At 35.3% G+C, this 20,540-nt stretch overlaps 1 protein-coding gene across 1 annotated transcript; it reads right to left on the bottom strand.

The window, feature by feature from the left end:
- Positions 1 to 4,087: 4,087 nt before the first annotated feature.
- Positions 4,088 to 6,811, bottom strand: LOC132564865 (uncharacterized). The gene is made up of 3 exons (XM_060229482.1): positions 6,769 to 6,811; positions 6,176 to 6,335; positions 4,088 to 4,583 (listed from the first exon to the last, which is right to left on the bottom strand). Exons 1-3 carry the CDS (start codon positions 6,800 to 6,802, stop codon positions 4,274 to 4,276), a joined length of 504 nt encoding a protein of 167 aa, XP_060085465.1. The 5' UTR covers positions 6,803 to 6,811; the 3' UTR covers positions 4,088 to 4,273.
- Between the last annotated feature and the right edge of the window lie 13,729 nt (positions 6,812 to 20,540).

Here is a 20,540-nt window from a genome sequence, read left to right as displayed (position 1 = left end):
CAAATTTCTGGTCAACTGACTGGCTGATAGCTGTTGTGACTTTATCAAACCAAACCGAACATTTGTTAAAAATTCTTGAAGGGAGAAATCCAACCCTAATGAAAAGAATAGGACCTCAGCAATTTCCTATTCTATATTTACCTATATATTATTAACTGGATGTCTACTATGATTTACTCCCCACTGTAAGCCATCTGATAGTTTGCTGTATGCTGAAGTCAGTGTTTTCCACCGAGTGTTTTTATGTATTGTCCAGTGAGTATTAGACGGAAAGTCAGCGCCAGTGACAACAGGACATCAGCGCAGGCGATGGGTACAGTTGGAGCTGCCATGCTGGCCGTTCCTTTGGTCCTGATACTGATCTCTGATATGATAGACCTGTGTCGATATCTTCAGAACAATACAAGGAAACTATCTTCAATGGAATGATAATTGCTGTTTACAATGTGTATTTTGTTCTTTATAACTATCATCGCCGCACTGGGGTGTGTGCATCGGATCAATGACGACTGCTTGACAGACGATTCGGAACTTTTGAATTATGAAAATATGCCATGCTTCAGACCGTTCCAGAGACCAGGTCTGTTGTCCCCAAGTTCTGCGATCCCTGACAGAAGTGGAAAATTGAAAGATAAATATATTATTGATATGTTGGTCTCATGAACATGCAACATCTTGCTATTATTTTTTAATAATTATTTTCCAATTTTAAGGGTATAGCATTTACATAATTATCTAAAAAAAAACGATATCAATGATGAGTGAATTTTGATTAAGTGTTATGGTATTCATTGTGATCTCATTGAGAAATATTCTATTTCTTGTGTAAGCTTATATTAAGCTGGGTGTGTTTAATGCTTAATGTTTGATTGAATCTGTAGATTTTTTAACCCTCCATTGCTTATAATTGCTTATATTACACACTCCAATGATAGTTGATCTAACGTTTCATTCTATATCGATTGAGACCACCAGAAACGTAACAAGAAATACATTCTTTGTAACCAACCAAGATTATTTTTTTAAACATTAAGTTGCTATATCTCTGAATCAATACTCTAACTTTCAACTACTCACTCCTCATCTTAGGTGGAAACAGTTTCATTGATTATATGCGAAAGTCCAAAATTAATTCGTTTAAGAATATTCATATTGTCTGTTGTTGACAACATCATGATTTAAAATGTAGATACTTGTATGTAGGATATAGTGTGTTACACTTTTTACCGCTGAAATCTGTACCGACCCATCTTTTGTAATATTGCAGTAAAACGTGGTTAATATTGTAGTGAAGGATATTTGCTGAATTCTCTACTTTACAAAATTAGAAGTAAATTTTTAAAATTCATGAAAATAATAATGATTTTATAAAATTTAAGAAAGAAATTGGTTAGAAGTGACTTTACCGTGTTTTCTTTGGGTTTTGCATTCTATTACCAGGCAGTGTTCAGACTAGCTCTTTCTCGCATATCATTTGGTAAAGATCTCATCGAAGTTGTTTGATCCCTAATCGAGCAAGGTTACTTTTTCCAATACAGTTTAGATAAAGGACCGCCTAGTGCGATTGTGACTGTGTTAAAAAGTAAGAACTTGTCCCCGATTTCTTTTGATACAAGTAAGTAGACCTCCCGCATGTTGTTCAGCGAGGTAGCATCCAGTTACTACACGGTAGAGACAAACACAGGAAATCAACAATCAATTACCTACAATTAATAGAGAGACTGTATACGAAAGACGGGACTCATAAAAACTTTTATGAAAATAAATAAAAACAATATGCTCAGTTGATGAATGTTTAAACTTAATTTTGCAATATTTAGAAGTCGATAACAACCATATATCACGGTGAGATACACAGAGAATCAATTTCTACCAAATAAAGAATCCGTGGATTTGTTTTCTATGGTACGTCATTGACATTTATCGGCGAATGATATTTACCTAATAATCCTGATAACAAGTGTTCATAAACACCATTACACATTACATTGGTGTTTGTTGTTCCGTTTGTACCTTCTAACTAATCGTTACAATCTTAAATCGCCGCCATATCTTGTTTTTCAAACATAATTCTTTAATGGTAGAGTCGTTTATATGCCTGTATTTAGTAAAATATATTGGGTATGGACACCAATATCTTAGATACCATAACTACAATAATGGCTAGCAAATATATATAGAAATATTGCAATATTGGTAGTTTATATAGTAAATATATTTAAGGGTTGACCTACCCTATCCCTTTCTTTTCAAATTCTCGTAATTCCTAATTAGCCACTTTTATGTCTGAGTCTAGACTGTTTAAACCGTGCCTCATGAACGAATTGAATTACATTTATATCAAGGGTTGGCTTTCATTTTGATTGCGTATAGTCAGACCGCAGCTGGAAACAAACATATTGTTTGGACGTTCACTCAAGCTGTAATTTAGTAATAAATACATTTCATTTCCGTTGATCTTGTCAATCAAATTGTTATATATTTATTGAATTTCCCTGTGGAAATGGTTAGTATGCTAATTAAACACACATTGGCACATCCGAGAACATCTTAAACATTTTTGCTTTTAAACTCACTGTTCCTTGGTAGTCTAAAACCAAACAACACTGAATTTCAATTATTAAATGTTTTAAATTGTTCAAACTCTTTTAATCCTACAATATTGAATTGAAATTGTTTATAACTAATTTGTGTGTCTTCGTCTGTTCTGCCATGACTGTTGGTTCCTTGCCATTGATTAGTCCTCAATCTTTTATCGTTTCTATGGTTTAGGACCTTCCAGAACTCCTCGCAATACCTTCATCGTAATTATTCATACATTAAGGTTATATTGCATATCTGTAGACTTGAATAAGTCGAATAATGGTTTGGCTGGCTTACAAGCGTGTTACTATTATACGAAACCATTTCTTTTCGGGTATTAATGAATTTTAAGCACCTTAGTATACATTTTGGTGTGTTTATCAACATAAATCTGAAAACATTTTCAGTCAATGTTTAATATCTTTAATTACTCTGTATACTACAATACTTTTGATCATTAACGACTATGTAAAGTACAGAAATACAAATCATATTTACCTTTATTTCTACTGTTAATCTGAAATATTCAATAAATACAGACGCTGTCGAGATCATTGATGTTTAATCAATATCCATTATGGTAACATCTGTAAAAGTCCATATTTTTAAATAAAGTTATCTTTTAGATATCTTTTTCACACATGAAACATATATTACATTGTTGGGTCTTAATACGATTACTTCCTTGTAAATATGGATAATAATTTTGTAATTGTAATCAAAGTAAGATAACAATTGTCCTTTAATCGGTTTCCTTCAATCCATGTAAATCTTGTTTCCGCTAATATATTCTCATTCTTCTTAAGCTTTAATGCATTCTGAAAATCTCGTCCTGGCTCACTCATATTTTAACTCTAATTGAGCTTAAATGGACTCAACAAATCTTCTCTCCATAATTTTGCCATAATAATGCGACATTGGGCTCGACAATCACGACTCACTTTTTATTTTATTTTTCTATTTTTCTAAACCATTCTTGTCAACGTGTTCTTTCCAACTATTGCCCTAAGTTTTATTGGATCGCATGTCTAGTCACATGTTTCTGTACCCTGTATTCGAATTACTCAGCAATGGGTTTAGCAAATCTCGTTTCGCACCTTTGCCCTCCTAGATACATTGGGCTCAGCAAGTCCAGTGTCACACGCTCTCTCATTCTATCGTCTTAATACATTTTCTTGGCCTGATAATTTCGTAAATCATTTTCTGTCACACTTTCGCCAGGTGAAAAGCAATTTTGTACGAGGAATATGGGTTCGAGTACGTGGGATTTTACTGTATATCGATTGCACGATGTCACGAAGGTTATTTAAAATTCATCACCTTATTTGTGTAGATATTGTGTTTAATATGGTCGATTACAAATCACACAAAAAAAAATATTTTCTGGCTGTTCAACGAGAGGAAGTGAAATAGTAAAGAAAATTTGCTATATCTGGAAAACAGAGTTACAAATAACGTGCTTATTGAACATCCTGTTTAAATGGTGTAAAACACACAGCAGATGGAAATCAGACGGTAAGTTTATTATCGAGAAAATCGCCAATCGATCCATTGAATGTTGTACGTTGGTTCATTATTAATATTGCGAAATTGTCAACACCTCAAATGGCTGTGAAAAATTGATCAGGTAAGTCATTAAAAAAACATTTTAAAGGTCCGTAGAGGACAATGTTCTTATAATCTGGTGTCGTTAAAGAACAGGTCCAAACATGTTTGTCACAGAGTCTCTGTGACATTTCGACCAAGGTATGATACAACCGTTCATAGCCACAAATACACCGCTGGATGTCATTGTCTGTAAACATCCAAAGGCAAACCCTATGTTAAAATCGGCATCAGTATCCTTAAACCTTTCCGGAAGGAAAGAACCCGTAAGGACTATAACTTTTTCAAGCTTTTCTTTTGACAAAATTTCAGCCGTTTCCAACATCTTGTCTGTACCGTGGGTAATTAAAATCCTCTTGGCATTTGTTTCACGACACGCCTGGGCAAGTTTCATCCTACGAAATAGAAAACTTTCGAAATATAATTCTAGCATTTAATCGTAATTCCTTATACATTTCTGTTTTCTTTTTGAGAAAATTAAAATTTCAATACATTGCAGTATACCATATCATGTTGTCAAAAATAAATCTATGTCATTAGTGTGAAACTTTTGATAAAGCGACGACAAAATATGAAAAACAGACTCCTGAAAAGTACCTCCGATGACACCCGTCCAGTAAATCTTGATCAACCCAAAGAAGATTAGACAGGTTAATTACTGAGGTAAACAATAACGGGACCACCAGGCATACGAGCCAACAGCAAACACAAATTCGCATCGCATGAGGCAATAAAATATTTCCCACTGAGATCATTGTGACGATATTCAATTTCCCAATTTTCTTGGTCAACTTCATTTCGCGAAATTTTATACGTTTTACCTTGTTAGTTGAATTATCAAACATTACTTACCAGGACTGACCATGATTTACATAGAGGGCGCCGTCGATGAAGTAGACGACGCCTACTCTTCCCTAATACTTGGTCTTATTCTATTTTCACTTTTTCAGGAGTCTTCGTGTAAATCTTTCTTTTGTTCATATTTTGGTCTAGTTTTTATTGATTGTGATTATGTAGACATGTTGTCGATTTTTTGTCAGGTATGTTACGAACAAATGTAGGTCGATGTTGTTGATGTTCCGTCTGTCTGTCCTTTAGTTATTTTGTCACAAAATACTAACATTGATAAAGCACATCGACATCTCACAACACAAATCAACACCATACGATCATCCCAGAAGTTATGACATGATTATTCACAAGACCTACGTCACTTCCTTCATATCTTTAAAGGTGTTGATACAAAGGTATGTTCTGGATGTAAATTGTTACTTTTTTTTTATTTTTGCAGTGACAGGCTTTCCCTGGTGTAATATTGATATTTCCTTCATGCTTGCAAGTTACAACATAAACAGTTTAATGACTATTCGATATACCACGGAGACCACAATTAGACTTACTAATGTAAGTAACAGGTAAATAGGTAACCTTCGACCTGTCACAAAAAAAAATCTGCTTGTATATCATAAAACTTTTTTTTTCGGGTCAGCTATGTTTCGAGGTCCAACCAACGCAACTCCGAACTATTTCAAATTTCTATATCAAGATAGATAAAGAAATGAAGCCAATATATGGTAATACTCGTCATTCTTTGGAGTGTTCAAAAACCAAAATATCAGGAATAATTTCAAACTCTTGATATGGGATTAATAAAAAGATTCCGACATATCTTGAGTAAGCAGAAGACGATAACTCTTCCAGAACACATGGTCTTATTCTTCTGGTACTTTTTAAGAGTCTTCGAGTAAATATTCCTTTTGTTCATGTTTTGCCTTAGCTTTATCGATTTTGAGTTTGGATTATGTTTATGTTGACATGTTGGTATTTTCTTAATTGTTATATATATATATATATATATATATATATATATTTCCATAACTAAATAACTAGAGATGATTTTTGTCATCATTGAAGAGAAACCATATGGTCAGGTTGAAAGAAACAAATGCGTAACATGATTTAAAGATATGAAATCAAGGTCACTCACCTGTCCTCCTGGCGTACATCCTGACTATCCAGCCTGCATACACTCTGTACTTCCACGGCCATGGATGATTTCACACGGTCAAGGATGCGCGAGACGGCAGGTTCGCCTATCTCGAAAGAATACCCAAGAATGGTTTTTGGATAGCATTTATCTATTGTGCCTAGAAAATAATTAAGACAATTTCGATTAATAAATTAACTAGAAGGTTTGTGAATTTGCACTTGAAAGATTATACATGTCACTTTTATGTGCAATTGATTGATGTGTCTATGGACACTTAGCTATTATCCAAAACACTGCTCACTAGATAGCTCTTAAGTACCAGAAGAAAATCAGGTTAAAATACAATCAACACATGATCTTTGTCTCTTTTACTCAGTTTGCTCTGAAAATCTTGCCATAGACATGAAAACAATTGCTCATTCTTTATCACAGTCTATGCATGCCGCTGCATTGCTTCTATCAATGAAAATGAGGCGACTAATGAGACAAAGAGGCGACTTTTTATATACTTTCTGTGTAAACAAACTACGGGAGATATATGAATTAGTTACATTACTTATCCATAGATACAACATGTGTGTCACACTCACCTCCTGTTTGTAGTACGAGTATCCTTTCTGACATTGTGTCGTTTATAAGGTCGGAATCCCACCCAGATAGGAATGACCTCGTTTTTCTATCCGCATGTGTAAATAACCACACCACGGTGTCCCAACGTCAAAATATATGCGAGGTGAGCTGATTTGTCATCAAAATGTTTACACATAAGGGCTGTTTAAATATTGGATTTCTTAGTTTTATCGAAAGCATCAATGGATTCTACGTAAACATCGTTTTACATTAAAAAAGGAATTACATTTTGTACCGTTGTCAGAAAAAAAAATCAAATTTACATATCATCGCTATATATATAGAAATCATCATAAAATAAATAAATAAACATGCCAAAATATGTTAGACAAAATAGAAATATTTAACTTAAGTGACTTAAGGAAGAATAAATTTATAAACCACAAAATAGTTATTAATAAAACATCGAAAAAACAATGTATACATACACATCGGAAAGTCTTTTTATGTATCAACAATATTTATCAATGTTCATAAAACACTGAGATATCAAACATACATTCTGAATTCGAACATAGATCAACGACAACAAAATTATTGTAAATATTTGACAAGAAATGTTGTGAACGTTCGAATGTGTCACTGTTATGTATTATATATTTACCATTTCAGTTTGAACACAAGACATGCAAGTTAATAACACTCTATTAATGCAATTGTAAAGCTAGATATGCACTAGAGCCAAATAGTTAATAAACTACACCAGTTTCGTTCTTCTTTTTGGCTAATTCAAATGATTTAGTAAAAGAAACACGAAAACTGGCATTACAGATTAAAAGCCACTTATCCCACAACGAAACTATATGATGTACCTAACAGTATACAACTGAATACAACAATGGAAAATATATACACAACAACAGATAGACGATAAACAAATGCATAATTACAAGGACACAGACAGACACAGATACATGTTTTGAAATACACAGACGAATGTCGCGTAAATAAAGGACAAAGTTACAGCCAACTATTAGAATGCCAGTTCCAGGTCCATAGTGAGGTTTAAATGATAAAGGGAATAAGTTCAGGGCAATTTTACTTTTTAAAAGAAACACAAGTGAATAGCATCATCTGATTAAAATTTGGATAAGCTACCATAAAGCCAAATAATGAGTCGTCAAACATTATGATGAGAATGCTTCTTCACAATCCGTTCCGTGTAGCAATATTTTTGCATCTAACAACAAAGAGACTCTTTGTATACATCAAAAGTCTTTCTCCTAGCTATCCGCGAAGCTTCTAATTCTACTCTCTTCTCCGATTTATCATTTTTACATATTACATAGTTTCGCAATCAAATACAATATATTATGTATAGATTTTGTTCAATGTTTGACGACAAAAAGTCTGTTTAAACCGGCGTAAGATTCAAATTTGTTTCGAGGCATTTTTGACAAATATTCTCTTTTATGTCAAGTCCATATACAGTTATTCCTAAATGCTTGTTATTATCAACAATAATTAAATCTGCGTCATTAAAATGTATCTTGGTATCATGTTCGGATTTAGTTTTCAATATCAATAACGCTTTGGTTCCCCGTGTGTTAAGCTTTACCGTGCAAGTTTTTGGGTTCTTTATTTTCATATTTTTTTCCCAATTTGACCCCCGAAAAAATCGAAAATACATTACCATCCGATAAGTATAAACATATATCCGCTTACAATTACAAGATGTAGCTTAACGGCATGTTACCTGAGACATATTTAGTATAACATATTTACCATGGCAAGATTAAAAGAAAACAATAATGCTAGGTGGAAGACAGGCCAACGTTTCTCAGAAATATAAATTTGGAATGTTGAAGGATTAAAGGACGTTTACAAATTAATTCAATATATTATGTCCAAATAAATCGTTATCGTTATTGTAAAAATTCTTATTTACTCGTTTGGTTACCTGGGCCATTTGAGGAAAATTTTCATTCTTTATAAGATTTGAATTTTGCAGAGATTACAATTTTTGGGGTTATATATCATGTGGATATTTGCTATTTTCAAGTCATGTTCACGTAGTTTTAATTTAGAAGATGACTGCTTTGAAGACAACATTCCTAACCGTTAAGTAAAGTTCTAAGCAATGGCTTGATTTTTGTTTGTTCATGAGTAACCTTCATTAAAGAAGTTCTAAAAAAAGTAATACAAGAATGTGTTTTCTAGAAGATAAATATGAAATAATCTTTCCACTACATTTTTAAACGTTTTGCCTATCAGAAGATAATCACACGCTTTGAAGTTATCACCTGGTTTTAAATTAGACATGACTAGAGCATGTTTCCATACTTCAGGTTGTCTAATAATTGCCGTAAAAGAATGCAAAAGGGAAATACTATTTGTACAAATGCATTTGATCGTCAATTTCGTTAATATCTACTGCCTTTTGTAAACATCTTCATATATCGCTGCGTAACTGAAATACCGTTAATACCAGAGATTTTTCACATGGCGGCTCAGACAAAACTCATCTACATATGTATGGGATATAGATTCAAAATTATTGTCAGTTTCGATTTTGTTTACATCAGAGGATTTTGTCAGCAGAATAACGCTTAATAAAGCATGAAGTATGAATGTATTCTTATGAAAAACGTATAAGCTGGTTGATAGCATTTGAGATTGTATAAAAAAAACATAACTAAACATTACCTTCACTGATTCCTACAAGCATGCTAATTATTCATCAAACATGCCAACAACACTGAATTTTAAACGTGCAAATTGTTCATGACGCATTTCCTTTTCTGTGTCTTAGTCTTTTGTCTTGCCATGACTGTTGGTTCCGTGCCATTTATCCGTCATCTATCTTCTATAGTTCCGATTTCTTATTTGTGTAGTCTATCCAAGGCAAAGAATAACAAATTTGACCTCATCTGCCTTCGAAGAAGGTCCTATTTCCTGTGAAAAACGTTGTGTATCGCTAATTTGACCATCAAATTTCCTTATTGCCGATCATTCGTGATCGTTTTTTCAGTATTTATCGTGGATCTATCCACTGTGGTCCTATTTTCATTGGTGATCAGTTGTGATCGTTTTAACGGTATTAATCGTGGATCTTTTCACTGTGGTCCTATTTTCTGTGGTGATCAGTCGTGATCGTTTTGTGTTGTTTATCATGGATCTATCCACTGTGGTCCTATTTTCAGTGGTGATCGTTTTGTGTTGTTTATCATGGATCTATCCACTGTGGTCCTATTTTCTGTGGTGATCAGTTGTGATCGTTTTGTGTTGTTTATCATGGATCTATCCACTGTGGTCCTATTTTCTGTGGTGATCAGTCGTGATCGTTTTGTGTTGTTTATCATGGATCTATCCACTGTGGTCCTATTTTCAGTGGTGATCGTTTTGTGTTGTTTATCATGGATCTATCCACTGTGGTCCTATTTTCTGTGGTGATCAGTTGTGATCGTTTTGTGTTGTTTATCATGGATCTATCCACTGTGGTCCTATTTTCTGTGGTGATCAGTTGTGATCGTTTTGTGTTGTTTATCATGGATCTATCCACTGTGGTCCTATTTTCTGTGGTGATCAGTTGTGATCGTTTTGTGCTATTTATCATGGATCTATCCACTGTGGTCCTATTTTCATTGGTGATCAGTTGTGATCGTTTTAACGGTATTAATCGTGGATCTTTTCACTGTGGTCCTATTTTCTGTGGTGATCAGTCGTGATCGTTTTGTGTTGTTTATCATGGATCTATCCACTGTGGTCCTATTTTCTGTGGTGATCAGTTGTGATCGTTTTGTGCCATTTATCATGGATCTATCCACTGTGGTCCTATTTTCATTGGTGATCAGTTGTGATCGTTTTAACGGTATTAATCGTGGATCTTTTCACTGTGGTCCTATTTTCTGTGGTGATCAGTTGTGATCGTTTTGTGTTGTTTATCATGGATCTATCCACTGTGGTCCTATTTTCTGTGGTGATCAGTTGTGATCGTTTTGTGCTATTTATCATGGATCTATCCACTGTGGTCCTATTTTCATTGGTGATCAGTTGTGATCGTTTTAACGGTATTAATCGTGGATCTTTTCACTGTGGTCCTATTTTCTGTGGTGATCAGTCGTGATCGTTTTGTGTTGTTTATCATGGATCTATCCACTGTGGTCCTATTTTCTGTGGTGATCAGTTGTGATCGTTTTGTGCCATTTATCATGGATCTATCCACTGTGGTCCTATTTTCATTGGTGATCAGTTGTGATCGTTTTAACGGTATTAATCGTGGATCTTTTCACTGTGGTCCTATTTTCTGTGGTGATCAGTCGTGATCGTTTTGTGTTGTTTATCATGGATCTATCCACTGTGGTCCTATTTTCAGTGGTGATCAGTCGTGATCGTTTTGTGTTGTTTATCATGGATCTATCCACTGTGGTCCTATTTTCATTGGTGATCCGTTGTGATCGTTTTAACGGTATTAATCGTGGATCTTTTCACTGTGGTCCTATTTTCTGCGGTGATCAGTCGTGATCGTTTTGTGTTGTTTATCATGGATCTATCCACTGTGGTCCTATTTTCTGTGGTGATCAGTTGTGATCGTTTTGTGTTGTTTATCATGGATCTATCCACTGTGGTCCTATTTTCAGTGGTGATCCGTTGTGATCGTTTTAACGGTATTAATCGTGGATCTTTTCACTGTGGTCCTATTTTCTGTGGTGATCAGTCTTGATCGTTTTAACGGTATTTATCGTGGATCTATCCACTGTGGTCCTATTTTCAGTGGTGATCCGTTGTGATCGTTTTAACGGTATTAATCGTGGATCTTTTCACTGTGGTCCTATTTTCTGTGGTGATCAGTCTTGATCGTTTTAACGGTATTTATCGTGGATCTATCCACTGCGGCCTAATTTCTGTGGTGATCAGTCGTGATCTTTTGGTGCTCTTTATCACGTTCCTGTTAGTGGTGGTGTTTCTTCAGTGTTGTTCGGAGCCAGATGATCCTTCGATGATTGTCAATGTTTGGGGTGATTATCTTCTTGGTCGGTCATTAAAATGATACGTTGTCTAATCTATGCCTTATTAATCAACACTGAAACAAGTATATGTAGCGGGAACAAGATAAAATTGTCCAAATAACGTGAGTTCCTAGTAAGATTTGTGCAGTATCTTACTGGAACTTACCTGAAATAACACATTACATTCCAAGTCCATTCGAACATTTTCTGCGTGATGATTTTCAGAGGTTATACGTCTACTGGCTAAATCTGTGTAGGTTCTGTTTCTACTCAAAATGCATGGACACAAATTTCCATATTGAATCTGCTGTGGCAAGTTTGGATTTTTCAGAAGGTAGATCACGGGATTGATGGCGGAGTTCAACCATGAAAGTAAAGCGAGTGACGGATGGGCGAGGAGCACTCCATTCTCCTTTTTCAGTGTCCACATAAGCATTTCGTTTATGCAAAGTGGCAACTGACAAATGAGATGTGTTAATCCTATAGATAATACTGACATGGCATGTTTCGTTTCTGCAAATATCCTGATCTGATAATTCGTGCCGAAACTGGACGCCATTTTCATTTTGCTTTTTGCCGAGACTACGCTGATCTTAATACAGCTGTACAGGGAGAGTGTGAAAGGGACAAGTCTTCCCACTGCTGTTTGAAACACGATCCAGTTCCCTCTATGACTGGAGTAGATGCAGCGCTCAATAACATACTCTTGTGTCATTTCTGCATGTTCCCCATAAGAAATGGCCTCTTCACCAAATATAACAAACCAAGGCACGGCAAAGATTATTGAAATCACGACTGATAAAAGAAGAAATCTATATACGTTAATTTTGCTTGGGCCAGTCCATGAAAAGTATCGAAGGGATAAGTAGCGTGTGATTACTAGGAACGTCACGCACAAAGAGCCAAACGTTCTGCAAAAGGCAGAAAAGAAGGCGGTGACGAAACTGAACCGGTCATCGAAGAACCATGATCCAATGCAAGATGATACCAATTGTGCCAACACACAGGTTATAGCTATCAGTAAATCGTTACCACATGTAGCAGCTACTATGGCGTTGGTGGCGACATGAAGCTGCTCATTTCGCCATAGACAGACCAATATTCCGGAATTCACACAAATATTTGTGATAAAGATTAGCCCGAGACATATTGAAATAAGGATATTTTCCACCAAAAGAGGGCTGGCATCTGTCGTAAATAATGTGGCATTCTGCATTGTTAAATGTACCTCGGTTATCGATGATAAATGCTACAAAAAGAAGAAGAACTTCATTCATGTTTCATTTTTAAGTAAGATTATTAAGAATAGAATTGAGAGAGAAGATACCAAAGACAAGGCTGGAAAACGAGGTAAACTCCCGGGAAAAATGAAGTATAGACGTTCCAGAAATCACGTCAAACGACATAATTTTATATCTACACTGAGAGTAGAGGCGAAGACAATTTAAGACTTAGTTTCAATTCTTTAGTGAAAACAGAAATGTTAAAACAATATCAGGGAAAAATCAGAATTAACATGATATAGTAACCTACCTTTCCTGTCAACACGTTAAGCCAACTGTTTGATCCAAATTTGTTTACGGCAAGATCCAGCGAAACTCTGTTATATACCGTCAAAAACAGAGATGTGATAACTACTATATAACCATCGCCATGGAAACAACAACAGCTTCAGAGTTATGTCGATTTCAACTTAGTTTAAATGGAACATTGTATAGATTGAAACAACCTATACATAAAAACCAATGTCAATACCGGCACGGGTTTGAGATCACATTGATGGATTTGACGCCTTAAGCTTTCCTACAAATAGAGATTTTGTCTATTTTTCAGAAGCAGATTTAGATTTTGACTTTCCTTTCGATCACTTTAGATTAATCTCAGTCGCCACCTAATCTTCAAAATTCAGCCCTTCAGTATCACTGACGAGTCGTAATAGGACAATAGAATTATATGATGCAGGTTAATTTATTGCTTGACTCTGCTGTACCTAACCATAAAGGTTCTAGTCACTTGCGTGTCTTTTGTACAATCTTTCTACACATCTTGTTATACAACTGAAGTACACGACTCTCCTTCTGATAACCATTTGGCTGCGGAACATATAAAGTCAGTGATGGCCTAGAGTAAAGGATTATGTAAGTCAAAAATCAATCTGACTTGAAATCACACCTACTTGGTCGAGTGGCTAACGTAGATTTAATTTCCATCTAAAATGATAAAGTAAAACATATTGATCTCTATCCAAATGATGAATCAAGAACAAGAAAAACATTGAAAAGAAAACTACCGACATGTCCACAGAATTTTAATTCAAAATCGAATTCGATAACACTAGGGCAAAATATGAACAAAAGAAAGTTTGACACTTAGAAATTTACAAGAATAAGACCTTTTGTTACGGAAGGGACGGCGTCTTCTAATTCATCAACATCAAAATCTTGGTCTTATTATCCCTTTGATCTTCCATGTTATAACATTCCGGGATAACGTTGAAGACTGATTTTGGTAGTCCTTTTTCCTTCTATAACACAAGTAGCAATAATAACGTATAATAAACATTTTTTGTTATTATGCCAACCTAACCCTAAATTGACAGCATTTGAAGCGGAGCACAATATGTGTGAGACGAGATCGATTAGGGCTTGCAACACGCTCGTCATCAGCCGAGTTCGAATAAATCATAATATATAAAAACTATGCTTTGTTTCGTAAAATGGCAGTTTTATATATTTTTCTTTAGTACAATATGGTTGATATGAAGGATACGGTATCCAGAGTGCTGATTTAATTTCTCGTGTAAAATCAAAGGAGGGTTAATTGCAGATGACCGCTAGGCTATATAAATTACAAGATAAATAAAAGTTATACCACTCACATATTCACTTCATGGTTGTGTACTTGCGTAAGTCCCGTCTGCTAAATAGTTTTGTGTCGCCATGACAAGAAGATTAAACTGGAACATCCACATCAACAGGATGAGTAAAGTTTAAGAAGGCCAACGGTACACTGGGATACCATTGGCCAAAAGTTGAAGAGAAAAAATGATACGACTGGAAGTGTTGCATACAAAACTGTACTTAGGACCCAGTCAGAAAACGCAGATTGTGACTAGGACACGTACACCCAGGATCAACATAGCCAGCTTGGGATAGGCCAACGCCAAGCTGCGAGATGGAGCTTGTTTGAATATTTCTCTCTTGTGAATGTTTTGGACGAGGTGGCTTGACTTCGACGGCAAACAGGCGTTCAGTGGCCATTTTATTCCTATTGCATGTTATCGTTTATGGGCTTTGTACATCCTATGCAAACATCGATGATCCATCACTGCTCTCATCTCTCCAAACCTCAACTACTAAAAGTTCTTTTCAACCTATTACTTAATCATTCACTTATTTAATCCCTTTTCACTCCCATCTTCGTCGTCTGAACTCACTTGTCCTTTCTTTGATTTTAAAAAATCGGTCTTGAATAAAACACATGCACTTAAACCTGCACATACGCGCACGCTGCACATAGTAGTTGCAAAAGGGTGATCCAGTGTTGATAGATCGATATTAGAGAGAAAGAGATCTTGGAGTCTGACATACCTTTCAAAATTATCGCCGTTATCTTTTCATGCAAACCAAATATCACCGAAATGATGACTGATGCCTGTATAAACTAAGAATTCAAAGCGATAATTCACATTCTATAAGTTGGGAGAGGGCACGAACAAGAATCACTGCTTCCATTCAGATGTCACGATCATGTAAACAAGTTGGCGAATGTTAATGATGTCTGCACATTATTCTACACTTATATGCGAGAAAATCAGAGTAACCAGAAAGCTCACGTGATCGGGCTTGTGATCCCATACATTTTAATGACCGCCCTCTCATTGACTTCTTTGCTGTAGCATTAGATATTAGAGCGATTTATAGATGTCGTGGTAAAGACTTAATTTTCGTCGTCTGCGACTTGGATAGTAATGTAATTTTTAGTGACTAAGATGTTTAGTGACAACTGACCCTGTAGTGGGTTTGGCTCTTACTAGGTTACGTACCATTAGTCGCAATGTTAGTAGTACTCTGGGAAGTTCAGCCTAAGATTTACGGTGGGACATCCAGCCATCGTGGTTTGATGTGTGCCTGCTTCTAGTTGTTATGTAGGCCATCTTGCAAAGTGGGCCGTTGACAGTTGTATTACGCGCGGTGATTGGTTCCAGCGGTGAGGACAGTCGCGGGGTATTTTAAGTACTTTCGGTTTCTATTTGGGTAGGTTCACTGGGTTCAAGGGATATAATGTCGCCAAATACCAAAGTGAACACTAATGATATCAAAAATGAGGTCTACCCTTGTGAACTGAGGACAGGTCAAAGATAAACAATTCAATTTAGACCTGGACTTTTACACTACCAAGAGTCTGGTGCTGGACACTTTACCCTGCTAGATTCCTGGCCAGATCCTATAGATAATTCAATGTCCCCTTATTTCTGCCATGAACCTTTACGATTCTGAACAAACTGATGTCAGGAAGACAACTCTTGTCTGTACTTCTGGCCTTAAATTATCTGACGAAAACTACCTGCAACATTGTCCGTTGTTAAAGACATTGTTTTTGGGTGTGCTTTTTTGCTGATGTCGATTTCTATTATGTATCTAAAACATCAACATCCCGTAATAATCCCAAATAGTTTTTTGTTTTATTTCATACTGTACAGTAGATTTTCTAGTGTATATAAGGACTGGACTTTAAAAGAAAGCCAAATTAACAAACAGGATAAAGTCTGGATAAGACAGAGCTTAACTGTTATAATAAAAGAAGACCAAATTATTTGCCCGGTGTAGACAAAGATCTAGATTAGACAATGCTAGTTCTATTTAGATAGAGTGCACTGTACATGTATAACTGTCCCCTAAATTTGCTGACCAGCAACCTGTCATATGTCTAGGCCATCTTTACCTAAAGATAATTTATTGATCTGATCATTCTACTGCTAAAATACGTGCATGTGAATTTAATCATTGTGAAAAATGTGCAATATAGAAATATCAGATGTGGAAAAGACTGATTAATGTAACCCGAATCATTCCAGAGTGATCTAGTGACCAACTTTTGTTGTAAATATTTGTTTCAATGTTTCGGATCACTTTCTTCAAGTTGGTAATGTCAATAGAATAAATCAATTTATAATACTAGTAGAAGATTAAAGTGTGACGTTTCAATGACGACACGGTCACCTTCATCAGACATGACCAGTATGGAACGTAATATCACTGACGTACGTAGTGTACGAGACGGTTAAGATCCAAACCCATTTTTTTCTGCTGTACCATAATCCCATGTACACTAAATTCAGATTATAGAAAAATATACCATGTAGTAATAATGTCAATTTTGCTACGTTTTGTTTAAAGCTTGGTCATAGGTGTGTGAGACTCCTTGCCCCCCTCGTCTCTGTTTAGTACTGTTCCAATGTTCTCAGTTCTACGTGGAAGGCAGAACAAAGCAAGGTAAAGATATGCTTTTAAATTTGCAGTTTATTTGTAACGGTTTATAAATGTATAGCCAGCACTTAGAAACAACAGGTAAAAACTTGTGTGTAAATATATATAAGATAATGATGTACACATCTGTAAATTAGTGTAAATTAAGAAAAAACTTGACAATCAAAATCGACATCCTTTTTTGAAGGTCTTGGTCAATCTCAGTTTTTAAATTTATCTATATTGGAACAAATTGTTACAAAAAAAAAATCTTTTCAACATTAAATTGTCCCTCATTAAACAAAACATGAAAACTATCAGCAGTAAAACTAACCAATACAATATCTCCATTAATCTATCCCATGAACAATCCCAATTAAATCTTACCTATTAACCATCCCAATTAAAATAAATTCACCAATAATCTTAATTAAACTTTATCCATAAACATTCCCAATTAAACTTAATCCATAAACAATTCCAATTAAACCTCACCCATAAACGATCCCAGATAAAACACAAGCAATGAACAATTTTAATTCAACGGAACCTTTCACTATCCAAATTAACCTTAACCCCTAAACAATCCCAATTATACATAACTACCCAAACACAATCCAAATGAAACTTAACCCTTAAACAATAATAATTAACTGAACACATAAACAATCCCAAATTATTTAACTCATAAATAATCCCACTTAAATTTAATCCAAATTAAGTTTTACTGATTAACCATTCACATTAAACTAAACTTGTTAACAATCTCAATTAAACTTACCCATAAATAATTTAAATGAAACTTAAACCTTAAACAATTCCCATTTATCTTAAACCATTAATTATCCATTATTGAAATAACTCAAATATCCATAATAAATCTATTCATGAACTAACCCCACTAAACCTAACTCGTAAACAATTCCTATTAAAGCTAAATACTATTCCCCCTTACTCACTTACCCCTAAACTATCGCTTTAGACCAAATCAATAAGCTTTCCCATTAATACCCAACAAATAATTGATCCCAATTAAAGATAACCCATATGAACTATCCCGTTAAAACTAAACCATAAATTATCCCCATTGAAAATCAAATATCCTAAATAAACATAACCCAAAAAGTATCCAAGTCTAAAATACTCCGTAAACCCATCACCATTAAATCTAATCCAGGAACTATCCTACTAAACATAACTCATAAACTATCCCATGAAACCCAATCACTGAACTACCCCACTAAACACAACCCATAAACTATCCCATTAAACTTAACCCATAAACTATCCCATTAAACTTAATTCATAAACTATCCCTATTAAACCTAACTTACAAACCATCCCCATTAAACCTAACTCATAAACTATCCCCATTAAACCTAACTCATAAACTACACTAAACTCACACATAAACTATCCCCATTAAACCTAACTCATAAACTACACTAAACTCGCACATAAACTACCCCCACTAAACTAACCCATAAAATATCCCAATTAAACCTAACCCATAAACTATCCCTATTAAACCTAACTCATAAACTCCCCACTAAACCTAACCAAAAAACAACACTAAACTAACCCATAAACTACCCCCATTAAACATAAACCATAAACTATCCCACTAAACCTGACCCGTATGGCGTCACCCAGTTCCTTCATTATACTTTGAAAAATAAACCAATACCGAGTTAAGCTCTGTCACAAAATTCAGTTTAGTTTTTTTTCTCGTAACCTGAAGTCACTGAGATCAACCAAACCCTAAAATAACCTACAAAGAACTCGCCATAAAAACCAGCCTAAACCCACTAAATCCAAAATAACCCGCACTACCTATCGAAACCACTCTACTCCCTACCAAAACCAACCTAGTCCCTACCAAAACCAACCTAGTCCCTACCACAATACACCTACTACCTACCCAAACCACCTCCTCCCTATCAAAACCAACTAACTCCACCAACAATGACCAACCTACTCCCTACCAACACCAACCTACAACCCTACTAAAGTACACCTACTACCTACCCAAACCACCTACTCCCCATAAAAACCAGCTAACTCCACCTACAAAAACCAACCTACAATCCTATCAAAATACACCTACCTATCAAAACCACCCTACCCCCTACCAAAACCAACCTACAACCCTACCAAAATACACCTACTACCTATTGAAACCACTCTACTCCCTACCAAAACCAACCTACAACCCTACCAAAATACATCTACTACCTATCAAAACCAACTTAAGTCTACCTACAATAACCAACCTACCACCTAATGTAACCACCCCACTTCACACTGTAACCTACCTACTGAAACCAACCCTTTTCCTACTTTAACCACCCCTCAACCTACTGCCTACCATGGCCAGCCTTTTAATTTCCAAAACCAACCCGCTACTAACTATAACATACCTATTGCCTTCTGTAACCTATATATTGTAAACAACCTATTACTGACCAAGATCAACCCACAACCTATTATAGCCAACCGACTGCATACTGTAATCAATCCATCAGCAACTGTAACCAACTCATTACCTATTGTATCCAATCTACCCCCAATTGTGAATCGTTTTTGCCGACGTGAGGGAATAGATAATGTTGAAAAGCTAGTCATTTAATATTATTATATCAATACGGATTATTATTGTATATTCTGACCACAAGGATATCAATTTATCATGGATGAATACAAAAGAAAACTGCTTTTGTTAAATACTCGACTTTACAAGTAGAAATTATATAAAAAGGCATATAAGATATTTACAACATATATAGAAGCACTTATAGGCTTGAACAAATATACAGACAGGCAAAGATTTCTTAGCAGGCACAGAAGCAGGATAGAAGGTTGGTTTTCGGGTTGACTGGTTTGTTGATGTCAGACACTACAAAAGCTATATCTCCCAACTCTCTTATATCCCAGTCATCTACCGGCTGATTCTCTTTCTTCTCCTCGGCTGTCATTTCTGAGTCTCTCTGTGTTTTACGTTCCATGCTGTTCTGCACCTGTGCACGTCTTGTCTTGGCAGCGTATCCTATAAGTAACAGTAAATTTTATAACTACATTTACCTACACACGTGTATCACAGTATTATGTATATATAGATGTATCGTGACTCTTTAGTTTCGGGAAAATGTTTCCGTATTTTTCTGGATCTTATGTTTAGTCCCTACGCTACAAATGTAAAAAACAAAACAAAAAAATATAGCTTGATCAGAAAATCGCTCGGAGTTTTCCTAAGCATGCTGAAAGGTCCGGAAGTTTTTTTTTTTATTAATCTTTACCTTCTTTCACAAAAGGAAA

This window comes from Ylistrum balloti, unplaced genomic scaffold (genome assembly GCF_031769215.1).
Source record: "Ylistrum balloti isolate Yb309-2 unplaced genomic scaffold, AGI_CSIRO_Ybal_v1 Utg373096, whole genome shotgun sequence".
Taxonomy (NCBI): domain Eukaryota; kingdom Metazoa; phylum Mollusca; class Bivalvia; order Pectinida; family Pectinidae; genus Ylistrum; species Ylistrum balloti.
This window is presented reverse-complemented; position numbering and strand designations above follow the sequence as displayed.

Bases quoted from the DNA above. Each gene is read 5' to 3' on its own strand.
- LOC132564865 (XM_060229482.1), bottom strand. From the start codon at position 6,802: ATGTCAGAAAGGATACTCGTACTACAAACAGGAG. The intron at 6,336-6,768 runs GTGAGTGTGACA...ATTATTTTCTAG, and splicing joins ACTCGTACTACAAACAGGAG to GCACAATAGATAAATGCTAT. The intron at 4,584-6,175 runs GTGAGTGACCTT...TCTATTTCGTAG, and splicing joins GATGTACGCCAGGAGGACAG to GATGAAACTTGCCCAGGCGT.